General features: G+C 37.3%; 1 protein-coding gene across 1 annotated transcript in view; it reads right to left on the bottom strand.

Annotated features, from left to right (window-relative positions):
• Window positions 1–15705, bottom strand: part of LRRC2 (leucine rich repeat containing 2) — a 70089-nt gene that overhangs the window by 20824 nt on the left and 33560 nt on the right. Inside the window, exon 5 of the mRNA XM_423865.8 lies at window positions 5763–5899. Within this exon, the coding sequence (XP_423865.3) occupies window positions 5763–5899 (137 nt within the window). The remainder of the gene's footprint in view (window positions 1–5762; window positions 5900–15705) is intronic.

The following is a 15705-nucleotide window of genomic DNA, read 5'->3' as shown; positions in this document are numbered from 1 at the left end:
CAAGATGTACCACAACAGATGGTATATGTGATAGAGGAAATGAGCATTTCCTTATCTTCCCTCTTCTCATTGAAGTTCCTCCAGCTCACATCTGTCAATATGCTTGGCTGATGTAGCACTACTAACAAAAAACTACAATGTGGAAGAAGATCTGGAACATCAACACAACAAGGTTATCTCTGAAATATCAACACAAAGCAATTATTGTGCCATGTGCAGGAAATATTAAAATATTAATTCTGTGATATAGTAAATGAATATTAGGCAATAGTTTATAAAGGAAGCACACCTAAAAATGAAGCCTGAACAGTTTTTCAAAAATCTTAGAGTAGAAATTATATGTCATTTATAATACTGTCTTTTTTTTTAATAGAAAAATAAATTACGTGAATAACATGTATGAAAACAATAATTAGGAATTCTATTCATCTGTTAAAATACCAATAACTTAGTAATTCTTATGTTCAGTTATACATGTACAAATGGTACAAGATATTTAAAAACAAGTCTATCCATCCTACTTTTCTCTAGCTACAGAACATGGCACCCAATATAATCCCACTATGGTAGGAAATATGGCTAACATAGAAGAAGGGCATGCCACACCTGAGTATCTTAGCTAGAAAAGAGAGTTCATAAAATTCCACAAAGGAATTTTATAAATTAAGTATCATATCAGGGAGAACTGCATCTGAACCTCATAGTGCATCTTCCCTTTGCAAATCTGGTTACTAAAGTCTAGATATAAGTTTTAGTAGTTGGCTATGTAAAAGTAAGACTATATAGGTTACTTCCGTGGGTATTTGCATTTTATTTCAATTCATATTTTAATCCAAATCCAGTGACTGGCAATTTTAATTTACAAATGTTGCCAAAACAGACTGAATTCAACTGCAGGTTAATAAACCTATTCTAAAAAAGGACTTATTTTTCAACTACCTAGGTACTCCTAAAGTAATGTCTCCTGTATATTTGTATGGAAACTACAACAGATACAAAATATACTATTTGACAGAGCAAATATTCTCAGCTACAAAACATTGTTTTTCAACATAGTCATAACCATTAGCTATGCATTTTCACCAGCAATGAACAAGAGCCTGCAAGCTTCACTCATAAAAATCCTCACCAGCAGAAGTGACCCACTGTCACTGTCACCACCCAACAACTCACTGTGCTCACATCCACTCTTTGGTCTCCATAAACATTCAGCAACCATCAGTGACTGTCATTGGATGCATTTTTTTCTGCATGGAAGAATTCAGTGACACACCTTTGCTTCATATGTACTTCCATGTCAGAGCCATTTTGTCAGATTGCCCCTCTGCTGCCACCTGTCACACAGCAACAAAATGTAATGGAATATTTTTGGGAAGACTCTGCTGCTACTACCATATCACCATCATCTGCCTCGGACATCATGGACCGAAATAAAAAATTGAAGGCATAACTTTCAGAGTAGCCCTCGTGGTATTACTCTAACATACAAAATAAACTGAACTTTTAAAATACAGAAATGTTAGAGATTCAACAGTGAAAGAGAGAAAAATAGATGCTGAAGCAATTTGTACTTTCTTAGTCATGGTATAGAATGGTATGAAATCCTGAGTGTTAAAGTAAAAACATGAGAGCTTACACCCTCATTTTGTTAGTGGAGGATCAGATCATCCCATTTTAAAATGAGTAATATGGCTTAAACAGTGCTGAGAGTGTCCTTTGAGGGCAGATAAAGAGTTCTGTACCAGGAATGAAAGGTGTTGCCATCAGATATCTATCTGATGAATCTATTTGACATAGAATTAATGCCAGTGGGATTTCAGTAGTCAAAGCATCTTGGCATACCTCAGCTTAAAACATCTGCGTTCAAAAATTAAATTGTTAGACTAAAAGGACAAGGAGCATATGCGGTATGCATGCTGTAAGCCTCCTTAAAAATTGTAGGTTGCCTGAAAAGTAGTACAGGCTAAAGTTGCTTAGTGTCTTCTCTTTCTTGAGCTTTCCCACTTTGCACAACTTCCTAACATAAATTAGCAGACTTAACAGAATTCGTAACAGTTTAGGAATTTATTATTTGGCTGACAAAAAAAAAAAAAAAAAAAATCAGACAAGGGAAAACTAATATGACAGCATAAATTTATAAATAGATAGCTACCTTCTGAAATTACTATCTTCACTTCAAATTTGTTATTTGGTTTCATTATATAGTTTTGTGTAATGGACATATGTTCTCTTCCTCCCATTTCTGGGTAGTAACTACACTCATATTTTATGTGATCCATCTCATTGAGGTTTCTCCACCTAAAACTCTTTTTCTAAGAAACAAACTAAAATATATAGATTAAATCTCCAAGTCTTCTCTGTTTTTTGCATCTGTCCTAAAAAAGTTTATAGCAAAGTAAAAGGGAGACTGATTACTGAAGGTGTAATTCACTCTTACAGTTCTGATGATCTCATAAACCTTTATGAGCCTGTCAAAAACTCTTGACTAAATTATAGGCATGTTGTCAATCTCTGTGAATCCATTAGTGTATATGTTATTGGTGTGTTTCTGGCTATTATTCTATGTACAAAACCAAGGTAAAATTAGACAGATCATTTCTGTTAGGTTGAATTTCCCTTTATTTCTTTTAAGTAAGTTTTACACTAAAGAATATTGTTGCTTTTCTCATGCATTTCTTTAACCTTCTCAGAAGAAGTTTTTAAGAATTTGAAAGTCAAATAAAAACTGAACGTCCTAAAACATGATAAGCAGAAAACAATTTTAGTAATTCTTTACCTTATTTTATGCATCCGATGCCGATTTTGCTCTTATCTTCCTAAAGTTTTAAAGGGATTTCATCAACACACTAGAGCAGAGCTTACATGTACTTGCTACGTTACATTCTCCAGTTCTCACTGTTTACCTCACTTGGGAGAATGGTGACCAATTAACATAAGCATTTCACTTGGGTAATAGATCTGAGCAAAAATTTCATTAGATAATTGAACCTCTGTAATATGGAGTCATAAACTTTTTTTTTTTTTTTAATCTCTGTGGTAAGGTATTGTCATGGAGACTGCTGTGAAGCTTCCCTCTTTGAAGTCAGGATTTTAATAAGGGGCAGTGTCATGGTTTTACGATTTTTTGTTATGAATATTCCACATCATAACATCATGTAGTGCACTGGGAGTTAAAGAGTTAATGCTCCAGTTCCGGGCACCTGTGACAAAAAAGAAGAACTATATCCCCCAGAGGACTGTTCACTGTTTTGTTACCATTTCTGCTCAGAGGGTAAAGACAAAAGCTGTTCACATATCAGGAGATGCCACGCTTTTCTCTTCTGCTTGACCTGACTAGACATCTTGCCTCAGCATTAGTGTAAGGCCTTCAGTTTTCAGACATTCTCTCTAATTTTATTTGATTTATTAGCTTCAATTCCAATTATATTGTATTACATTATCTTGCATTCCAATATTTTATTCAGTAAATTAATTTGTTTCTCCTCAGATCGTTGTCACTGTTTTGTTTTTAGGCCCATCTCTCTATCCTTCTCCCCCCTTTTTTTTCCCCTTCTTCCTTTCCCAAGGCTTGTGTCTGTGGGTCCCTCCACCTTGCTAGTCATGGAACTGGGTCGAACCAGCCCATAAACCACTGAGAGACAGAAAATGTCCGAAAGCCAGAGGACAGGAACAAAAAAAAGTGAAAGAGCAGAGAGAACACCAAAATCTGAGCAGAAAGAGATACTCCAGTTTGGAGCAGACTTCCACTGTGCATCCCACAGAAGACCCACACTGAGCAGATGGACATTCCTGAAAGAACTGCAAGTGAGCCCATGCTGGAGCAAAGGAAAAACATGAGGAGGAAATATGAGCAGAAGCAGCTACATATTGATTGTAACTCCTCCCCATCATTTTGCACTGCTCAGGATAGAGGGGAGATTCTGGAGTGTAGAAGTGAAATTGAGCTCTGGAGATGGTTAAGAAAGTTGTGGGGTTTTTAAAATCTCTTTGTTTCTCAATACCCAAATCTATTTTAGTTGGCAACAAATTAAAATGATAGTCCCCAGGCATGGTCTGTCTTGTCCATGACAATAGCTGGCAAGCAGTTACCCTGTTTCTATTTCATCTCATGAGCTTTCTCATCCTATTTCCTCCAAATGGTATACTGCGGAGATGAGAGTGAGCAGCTGGGTGTACATTTGGCTATTAGCCAAGGTTACCATTACACTTAACAGCTTGTGTGTTCCCTTTTTAGATGATATATACTAATTCAATATTTTAATTCATAAACCTGCCAATGGCTATCACTTTTTGCTTATTTCCAAATCAAGTGTCAAATACCTATTACGTAAGCAAGGATACTGATACAACTGCTCTGAATAACATCAGCCGTATCTAGTACATGGAAGGTTGACACTGCAGCTTTTAAACTAAAACTAAACTAAATCAGTAGACTTTATGTAGCCTGCTGCCAGGTCACTTCAAGTATAAATTAACTGTCATCCTCCAGGAAAAAAAAAAAAAAAAAAAAAAGGAAATAAATTAGATAATGACAATATTTGTCTTGACTTTTTAGATCATACTGACATGATATTTCTTCTAGTTTTTGCTGTTTTATAAACAGCCATTTGCACAGTGGGCAAGCCTTTATGCTAGAAGGCCTTTAGAAACAAATGGGAAAATTTTAAAACATCAGTAACAGACTGCTCTGATCCATGAGGTTGAGTATACTCATTGTTCCTAAATGCTTAGATTTTACAACACCACATGTTCAGTATCTATTTTCTATTTATATTTACTGTCTACTGTTGCTAAAGTGAAGGAAAAGAAGATGAAGAGAGACCTGCAACTGCATTGTTGTTTGTGTTGCTGCTAGCATTTCTAGACAACTGTCCATTTGTCTTATGAAGTCTCCACATCTTCCACATCATTTTGAACAGTTCTTTGCCAAGTGAACTGCCTTACAGCAAAAAGCCAGAGAGAAAAGTCCATTATTGTTTGCATTTCCTTGTAACAGAACATAATCATGGCCTAAGCAGACCTCACATAAGTTTAACTCATTCCAATCATGCTTGGAAATCACTCATAACAAATGTTCAGAGAAAAAAAAGTAGAAATCAGCAAATAGCCTGACACTTCTTCCTGATGTTCTTCTCAACTATCATCCAGAAATCAGGAGTCTGAGAACCTGAGAAATATTGATTATATCTGAAACTATACTCAGGTATCAGCTAATGGTTTCATTTCTCAGTGAACAGTAAGACTCTTAGCAGCCAGGGCAGAGAAAATATATGCATCCAATACAAGAAAATTGGTGCATGCCTGGGAGTTGTTTTCTCAGTCTTCATTCTGTATTCATACCATGTCTCACATTTAATATACATTTCGGACAGACATTTATACTCACAGCAACATTCAGTATTTTTTATATATCTCTCCATATTCTTTTTAAAGAAAACAGACACTGGGAATAAATGAAGGTTAGGAAGTGAATTTGACTGCCAAGGCACACTTTGCTAAATAGCTATTTGCAGCTTTCTCCTTATCACTACTGGCAAAATTCCATTTGGAATCTTGTCCTCCTTCATATACCAAAACAAATATGAGTGAAATTTAGTTACTTGAAAACAAAAACAAAGAAATTTCATCCTGTTTAGCTGACACTAAGGCATTCCCAGTGATATTACTACTATAATTTTATAATGAAAAACTAGTGGGAATGTTATTTAATCTGTTTGTGTTCTGAATAAGAAGGGTAGAAAAAACACAGTTTGTTGTCTTACTTCAAATGGAAGCTCGCTTATTTCCATATTTCCAGACAAATCCAGTTTTTCAAGATTCTCACAGTCACCCAATTCCGGAGGGACAGACTTCAAATTATTAAAACTCACATTGAGCACTTTGAGATTTTTTAAGTGGCCTGTTAGAGAAAGATAATTAAAATCAGTGAGGGGGGTGGGGGAGAGAAAAAAGGAGAAAATAAAAATAAAAGGCCTATTCAGTATAACGTATAAAAAACTCCTTCATGTGGTGATGAGTAAGAAATGAATAAAATGAATAAATACCACCTGTAGTGGTCACTAACATTGGAGGAGTAGGAAGTGAAAGAGCTGTTATATTCACAGAGTTCTGTTAATCGTAATAACTTGGTTAGGATTTATAAGCAGTAACAACTTGTTAAGATTTTGGTCCTACCAGGGAAAAGATACCTACAGACCTCAACTAAAATTAGAGAATTTGGTATCCACCTCAGGAAACTTGTCTGATGACTAAAAAGCATTTTATTACTTGTTTGAGAATTTCTTGGTTGGGAAAAGTTTCTTCTACCTAAGTTACCATATTAACAGTTCTTTCTCCTACATACAGCATTGTGTATTTTTTTTTTTAATTATAAAAGATAAAGGATGTATTTATTTTGCTATTTGTTTTATTGCAATCCCTCATTATTTGTCAGCTTTATTTTAGGGCACCAATAATATTTTAGGCTACATTTAGCCACATTGCATTCCCTGTTTCTTCTGCTACAGTATCAGATAAACTTCAGCAAAAACAGGTTTGAAAGCATGTTTAAAATGCAGAACACGTTACACTGCAGAAGTGCAAATTATATTGTGACATAAGGGAAGGAAGTAAAGATACCAAATAGCTGGGATTTTTACAAAGGGATCTTTAAACATACATATAATGAAGTCAAGAGAATGTTCTATGGATAGATGTCCTGCTGGATGATACATGGATGATACCACATGGATGATATTCCCCTCTAACCAATGATGAAATACAGCAATTATAATAGAAAGCACTAGTAAGAAATTTAAATGTGATTCAGCAAATGGAAATAAGGACAGAACAGCATCTTTTGTCAACAGGTTCTCAAAGAAGACTATGCAATGGCAAACCAGGTAAACACAAAAAGTAAAATTTTGTATTATCTTCTATTTATAATCAAATTTTAAAGAAAAAAACTAGAGTTTCTTGAGATTCGGCTAACAACAGAGAGAATCTCCCTACAATACATCAGAAGTGTTCAAAACACTGTCATAATAGCAAGCTTATTCTTAAGGCATTACACTTAGTTATATTCCCTTCAGAGCAAGATTTACATGGTGCTGCTCAGCTTTTGCAATGCATGGAAATGTCTGGAAGCCATTATTGGAAGCTAGGTGGTGCTTGCATACAATCAGAAAAAAAGTGCAAAGAACAGAAAGTCTCAATATATTTCTCTGAATTTTTTTTGGCAGAGGCATAGGTTTGCAATTTGATGATCAATACTAGCAGCCTCAAATCACTCAGGCCTGCAGCATTTTGCACAGATCACATAGTTCCTCTTGGAAACAACATTGTCTTCAAAGGGTAAATTTAGATGGACCAGTATCCACCTAAATTTTTCTGTGAATTTGCCACGCTGAATATGGTCAGAACAGCTTGGAACAGAGAAAAGTATAGACGCTTCCACACAGCTTTTTCTCAGTTCTAGCTCTGGCAGAAATAGAAACAGAGGTGGTATTTCAAAACCCACTCTGTCCTTTTAAGAAGGTAGCTTTGTCATTTCTGTCTCTCATAAAGTCTTCTTTCAGCTAAAATAGAAATAAACATTTTCTGTAGGATTACAACAGTTGTTTTGGTACAACAATTGCTTTGGTAGTACAATACCATACTACAAGGGTCCATACAGCTGATGAGAGAGTAACAAAAGCAATTCAAGGATATAAATGAGTGATCCTCCTTTTTTTTCCAGCTTATTAAGCACATCAAAGTATCAGAAGATTAATCTACCTGTGATGAAGCCTTGCTAAGTTTAGTAGCATGATGTAAAGCACATCAATTACTTCATCTGTCTTTAAAAGTCAGACCAGTTATCCTCGGATGGGGAGCAGAATAAACCCCCCACTGTCCAGGAGGAAACAGTTAGAGACCTACTAGTTCACCTGGGCTTCCACAAATCCATGGGCCTGGATGGGATCCACCCAAGGGTGCTGAGGGAAGTAGCAGAAGCAATACCCAAGCCACTTTCCAGCATCTTTCAGTGTTTCTGGTCAACTGGAGAGGTTCCAGAGTACAGGAGATGCCAAAAGTTACTCCCATCTAAAAGAAGGGTGGTAAGGAAGATCTGAGGAACTACAGGCTTGTCAGTGTGGCCTCCATGCTGGAGCAGATCATCTTGAGGGAGATTATATGGCATGTGCAGGACAACCAGGGGATCAGTCCTAGCCAGCATGGGCTCATGAAGGGCAGGTCCTGCTTGATCAACCTCATCTCCTTCTATGATAAAGTGAGCCACCTTGTGGATGAGGGAAAGGCTGTTGACATATTCTACCTAGACTTCAGCAAAGCCTTTGACACTGTTTTCCACAGTATTCTAGAAAAGCTGGCAGCCCATGGCTTTGACAGATACACTCTTTGCTGTGTAAAGAGCTGGCTGAATGACCAGGCCTAGAAAGTGGTGGTGAATGGAGTTAAATCCAGCTGGTGACAGGTCATGAGTTGTGTTTCCCAAGGGTTGGTATTGGAGCCTGTCCTGTTCAATATGTTTACTGATGACCTAGATGAGGGCATTGAGTCCACCCTCAATAACTTTGCAGGTGACACCAAGTTGGCAGGAAGTGTTAATCTGCTTGGGAAGGAAGGCCCTACAGCCTTCTGGGCAGGCTGGATCACTGGACTGAAGTCAGTGGGATGAAGTTCAACAAGATCAAGCAACGGGTCCTGCACTTCGGCCACAACAACTCCAAGCAGGACTACAGGTTTGGAGCAGAGTGGCTGGAAGATAGCACTGAAGAAACAGACCTTGGTGTATTGGTCAGTGCTTGACTGAACATGAGCCAGCAGTGTGCCCAGGTGGCCATGAAGGCCAATGGCAACCTGCTTTCTATCCGTAATAGTGTTGCCAACAGAAGCAGGGAAGTCATCATCTCTCTGTAGTTAGCACTGGTGAGGCCGCACCTCAAGTACTCTGTTCAGTTTTGGGCCCCTCATTACAAGAAAGATGGGGCCCTGAAGCATATTCAGAGAACAATGAAGCTGGTGAGTCTTCTGGAGTACAAGTCTTATAGGGAGCAGCTGAGGGAACTAGTATTGTTTAGTCTGGAGAAGAGGAGGCCCAGGAATGACCTTATCACTCTCTATAACTACTTGAAGGGGTGTTGTGGTTAGCTGTGAGTCAGCTTCTTCTCCCATGCACCAGGGGAGATTTGGGTTGGATGTGAGGAAATAATTCTCTGAGAAAGTGTTCAGGTGCTGGAATGGGCTGCCCAGGGCAATGGTGGAGTCACTGACCCTGAAGTGTTCAAGAAACATTTATATGTTATACTGAGGGACATGGTTTAGTGGAAAATACTGATGATAGGTGGATGGTTGGACTGGATGATCTTGGAGGGCTTTTCCAACCTTGGTGATTCTATGATTCTATGATCAGCTCACCACCTTATTGCAATAAGATAATCATTGATGCATTCAAAATGAAATAGAAAATGAGAGTCCCAAATTCTTCCTCCCCAAATTAATTCCTCAGTGAATAAAAGCAAGTCCCGTTGAAGTGAAAAAGTAACCACTTCCTCATGAACACAGGAATGTTTTGTTTTCTCTTTTAGAAAAGTAATATTCTCTTTCAACAAAGTAATATTGTACTTAATCTATCTGGGATAGAGTTAATTTTCTTCATAGAAGCTTGGATGATGATATGCTTTTGATTTGTGATCAAAACAGTAATGATACTACACTACACAATGTTTTAACTATTGCTGAACTTACTGTACTTACAAAACATCAAGGCCTTCAGTGCTTGTTACTGCGCCCAACCATAAACACACTCCAGATGGGAACAGGTTGAGCACTGGCAAGAGCCAGAATGTAACTCACCAAAAGAATAACATCTACATAATACCATAAAATCTCAAAGAGTTCTCCAAGGTGGCTATTGTTCAGTTAGCTGGTGGTAACCGATTGCTTCTGCATTACTTGATTTCTTTTGCTTTTTTTTTTTTTCTTTTTTCTTTTGATCCTTTTTCATTTGTTCATCATTAATCAAACTTTTTTTCTCATTTCAAGAGATTTCTCTTTTTTGTCCTTTTGATTCTCTCCCTTCACTGCAAAGGAGTGAGAGACTTAGCTGCCTATCAGGTTTAAACCACAACAGACATATTGCTGACTTTTTAACCACCACAGTCTTATTTCCATTTCCACTACTTTCTGAACAATTAATTGTAGACAAGGTGCCCCGGACCACAAGCATCCTAGCCACCCTTTTGTATAACTCTGCTCAGAAGATGTTGTAAATACAACACATGACTAGAAGACATGGAGCAGAATTAGCCATAACAAAAGCATAAAAAATTAACTGCTTCTTATAGGTAGAGTGATGGGTAAGAGCACAGATTTCTATTTTGACTTTTTTTGCCTTCTGAAATCACACTTTCCTCCATTTCTTTTCTCATTTTTCAGTTTCTATTATATATACTGATGTTCATGATATGGATTGCCCCAAGGTATGGGGTATGAAGGTATGGGAAAGCAGGTAAAAAATGATGTTTCGCATTTTTTCCCTTTCATATAGTCTCTCTCTGAACTGACAGAAGAGTATTACAGAATCAACAGTCAGTAACTAGTAACTGCAGTGGCTAAGATTATTAAAATTACTGGATAAAGCTATATGCCTTATGACTGAATTTAATTCAGGACAACTGAGTTTCTGCTCACTCAGAGGTGAGTGGAATACCATTCCACCAGATCTGTCTATGAGAACCAATATCTGGCATTTCTGTGTAACAGTTGTTGTTTTTTTTTTTGTTTGTTTTTTTTACCTCTGGTCTCTCCAATGGGTTAAGGTATGTCACCTGACAGCTTAAAGATAGATGAGCGTTAACCTCCCCTCTAGAACCATAAGACATTGATAGGGCACACCAGGACATCCTTAATAAACCCCTTACATCACTACTTCACATAACTCCATACATTTACTTACCACATTCTATCTTAAAATTAATTTGGCTTTTGACATCCATTCCTCTAATGGAAAAACAAATTTTCAGAATTTCACTTCTTACATGATTAGAAACAGTTTTCTAATTGCCAGTTTTAATTTATTTGTAGAAACTTTGTAACCATGAATTACTTTGTTACTTTTGTATTTAAATAGTGCTTTTCCATGTCTACTGTTTACCTCTCTGATGTTTTTCATAAGCAACAGACATATCAACATTTCTTTTACCAGTCTAAACAAGCCAATTCTTCCAATTTCCCTCAAAAAATAAAAATATTCCTCATACCAGATTTTTTTTAGCATCTGAATCCATCTCAGAAAACTTATCTTGAATCTAGGTGACCAGAACTATGTGTAATACTCCATAAAGATTCTTACTGTCATCTTGTAAAAAGCCAACTAACACTTATTGCTTTCACTGAGAACGTCTTGCATTTAGCTTATCTTTTACTGCCTTTTTTACGTTTATCATGCTGAATTTTTCTTTTGTGACTGTTAGCCTAAGGATTTCTCTTCATTCATTCTTTCCATTTAAAGAATGCATGACTTGCTGAAGAAATTAGTAGCTTCTGAGTATATGGCCTTGAACTCTGCAGCTGTGAATTTAAACTCTCTTCTTTCTTTGAAACCTATATGCCAGTCCAAACTTCTAATACCTTCTCCTATTTATGTAGTGACAACAACTCACAAACTATGTCAGTAGAAGATTTCAGTAACCCAGTTCCTCAAAATAATTAAGGAGAAAAGCCAAGACTGATTCTTTGAGGAACTCCACAGGTTACCTTTTCCAAATTTATGATTCTTCCTTGCAAACATGCACATTTATCCAGGCCTGCACTAGGTTTTTCAATTGTTGTATCAAAGTCTATTCTCTTAGGTTCAAACATTGATTTTCATAGAATAATAGAATCATAGAATCATTAAAGTTGGAAAAGACCATTCATCAAGTCCAACCATCCACCCATTATCCCCATGCCCACTAAGCCGTGTCCCTCAGTGCCATATCTACCCTACTCTTGAATACCTGTAGAGATGGTGACTCAGCCACCTTCCCAGGGCAGCCTGTTCCAATGATTCACCACAATTTCTGAGAAGATATTTTTCCTCTTATCAAACCTGAATATCCCTTGAAACAACTTGAGGCCATCCTCTCTCATCCTATCACTGTTACCTGGGAGGCTGATCCCCACCTTGCTACAGTCTCCTCTCAGGTAGTGTAGAGATCAATAAGGTCTCTCTTCTCCAGACTAAATAATCCCAGTTCCTTCAGTCACTCCTCATAAGACCTGTGTTCCAGATCCCTCAACAGCTTTGATGCCCTTCTTGGACACACTCCAGGCCTTTCTTGTAGTGAGGGGCCCAAAACTGAACACAGCATCAAGGTGTATCTTCATCAGTGATGACTACAGAACAATGGTGACCACCCTGCTCCTGCTGGTAACATTATTTCTGATACAAACCCAGATGCTGTTGGCCTTCTTGGCCACCTGGGCACACTGCTGGCTCGTGTTTAGCCAACTGTCAAGTAACGCTCCAGGTTCTTTTCTTCCACCACCATCAAATGCTTTGTGGGATGCCAGATTGACAAAATCTACTACTTGAAGCTCAGTCATCTTCACACAAGAAAGACATACACTAAATGAGTTAGACACAAATTATTTTTTGTGCCATTCAGAGGGACCTAGACAGGCTTGAGCAGTGGGCCCAGGTGAAACTCATGAGGTTCAACAAATCCAAGTGTAAGGTCTTGCAGCTGGGTCGAGGCAAACTCCATTACCAGTACAAATAGGGGGAAGAAAGGATTGAGAGCAGCTCTGACAAAAAAGACCTGTGTGTAATGGTGGATGGGAAGATGGACATAAGCCAGCAATGTACCCTCACAGCCCAGAAAGCCAAACGTGTCCTGGGCTGCATCAAATGATGCATGACTAGCAGATCAAGGGAGATGGTCCTGTCCTCTGTTGGTGAAGCCTCACCTGGAGTACTGCATCCAGATCTGAAGTACTCACTACAGGAGAGATATAGAACTGTTGGAGCATGTCAAGAGAAGGGCCACAGAAATGATCCATAGAATGGAACACCTTTCCTGTAAGGACAGACTGAGAGAGGTGGGGTTGTTTCAGCCTGGAGAAGAGAAGGCTGCGATGTGACCTGATAGCAGCCTTTCAGTATTTAAAGGGGAGCTACAGGAAAGAAGGAGACAGAAGCTTTAGCAGGATCTGTGGTGATAGAACAAGGGGAGATGGTTTCAAGCTCAGGGAGAGTAGATTCAGTTTAGGTATAAGGAAAAAATCCTTTACATTGAGAGTGGTGAGGCACTGGAACAGGTTACCTAGTTTTGTGGTTGATGCCCCATCCCTGGAGGCTTTATAGGCAAGGCTGAGCAAGGCCCAGGGCAACCTAATCTAGCTGTGGTGACCCTGTTCACTACAGGGGAGTTGGACTAGATGGCCATCAGAGGTCCGTGAGAGTTCTGTGAGTCTCTGATTCTATTTTTCTTTTATAAACTTCTAATTCCAACATTTTTTATATTTATCTGCATATCTCTAATTACCCCTTCCTCTAAAAAACTGTTTGAAATTCTTGCAATCAACAAGAGTTGGACTTATACTGGAATTGGGTTATATTGTTGTAACCCAAGCTACAAAGAATTAGATCTTTTCCTACTTCACTCTCCTTTTAAACAAGGTTCTTAAGTTATCTTTGTCAGAAAACAATTGCAAAAATACATATCTATAAGACAATATTCATAATGAATCAAAATTCTGAAATCCAAGTATCTTGGTCAAAGGAGCACAAGTGGAGAAGCATTGGATTTATAAATAAGAACTTTAAATTGTCACTGCTACTACACTGTTAACTGTGCTTTATGGCACTGAATTTTCAGGTCTATTTAAAAGTTAACAGTTAATAGTCTATTAAAGAGTTACACATCCCTGTGTTTTCCAAAGAGAGGTAGTAAAAGCAGTAATGAAATCCATGCCTTCCCTAATAGTTTCAGAATGAAGAATATTTTATTTTTAAGTGGGAGCTACAATACCATAGCTCTTACCTTCAATACCCTGTTACCTGTATTTATTTCCAACTTAAATTTTTAATTCATTATTTTAAAAAAACGAATAATTAAACTTTTAATCAAATTTTTTTTATGTGCAATACAGCATTGTAATAATGTTGATGTAATTTCATCATTTAGACAAGCCTACACTGGTAATGCTAATAACGTATCAGATACAAAATGTAGGTCCTGTTACAAAGAGTTATTATCTAAGGAATTCATTCAATGCAAACACAGACCTACTTAAAAAAAAATGTAGTAAGACACAAAGTAATTTTTCTTTTTTGCATTGATCTGACACTGTCAAGCCAAATTAGCTAACACAGCAGTTTGCTGTAGGTCAAGACAATCAGTTTCCTTTTTCCAGTCTTCTCTGCTGAATCAGTGATATGGCCATTGATTTATTGGAAAGGTAAAAACTGATGTTCAAGCTTACAAATGACAAGGAAAACATACATTCTTTTTTTCTTTTTCTTTTTTTTTTTACTTTTAATCAAAGCAACCAACCAAGAGAGGGATGAAGTATGGAGTCTCCTTGCACTTATATAAAAGAGTAAAAATATAAAAGCTTTTTTTTCTTTTTTTCACTATGGCTTGTAGCAGACCAACCCTCAGCAGGTAAAATTTCAATCATTAACCAAGCTACATGGGCCCAATTTAAAAAAAGAAAAAAAAAAAAAGTGTAGAATGAAATGGCAAGCAAAAAATAAAAATAAAAAGAATAAAGCTGGGGTTTGGGTCTACGGACAGAAGAGCTATGTACTATGTAAGGAGGAAAAAAGATTTCTCGTAGCAAAATAGGGCTGAAAAAACCCCTATTTCTTGTGGGCTGGAGATTCCTTCTGGAAAAAAAAAGGTGTAGGGTAAGAATCTACTGAAAGTGCTGAAAAGTACTGTAAACGAAACTGCAATTAGCTTAACTGAAGATGTTTTGGTAGAAGAGAAATCTTATAGAAAAAAACCTGTGACTTCTGTTTTTCATATGAGTAGATAAGCTGAAATAAGGACTGTGTTCTCCTTTTGGACCGTGCCAGAAATGTGCATCTTGCAAGCGTAAAGCAGAGAACAGAACTTGCCTCTGGGATGGAAAATACCACCTGAGCACCCAAACTAAACACAGGCTGTGTATAGAATTGAGTTGTTGGGCATATAGTGAATAAATGACAGGTGTAAGAGACAAGCCCGCAACTCCTCAGAACTGGACTGCACTTAAAATCTGTGTTTCCTTCTTGGAAATTCACACATTAGTACACTGGGAATCTTATTTATAGAAAATGCTATTTTAGGTATCTAGAAGTCATTTAAAACTGTATTACTTGTAGATTTCCCCTTGCAATTCTAGGAAATTGGATTAACAGTATGCACAAATGAATGTTTACAGTATGAAGAAAAATCCTTAGATTGTTTTACTGAAATGTCTCAAAAGCACAGATATTTTTCCTTTTAAATATTTGGCATGTCAAAGATGTTAGAGAAGATAATGAAGTAGAAAGATTTTATTAAGACCTTTTTGAGATATTTAATGAAAAGACTGTGAGAAAAAGAATCCTGATATACCCTCACTATCCCAACCTGGCACAAAAGCATAAGGATCACATGAAGTCTTAGATCGCTGCCTCCTTTGTGAATATGGGGAACATATTCTATTTGTTATTTTCAATGACAGTAATTAGTAGAGCACCAGCACCAA

This window comes from Gallus gallus, chromosome Z, assembly GCF_016699485.2.
Source record: "Gallus gallus isolate bGalGal1 chromosome Z, bGalGal1.mat.broiler.GRCg7b, whole genome shotgun sequence".
Taxonomy (NCBI): domain Eukaryota; kingdom Metazoa; phylum Chordata; class Aves; order Galliformes; family Phasianidae; genus Gallus; species Gallus gallus.
The sequence above is the reverse complement of the archived record's forward strand: the minus strand, read 5'-3'. Positions and strand labels throughout refer to the sequence as shown.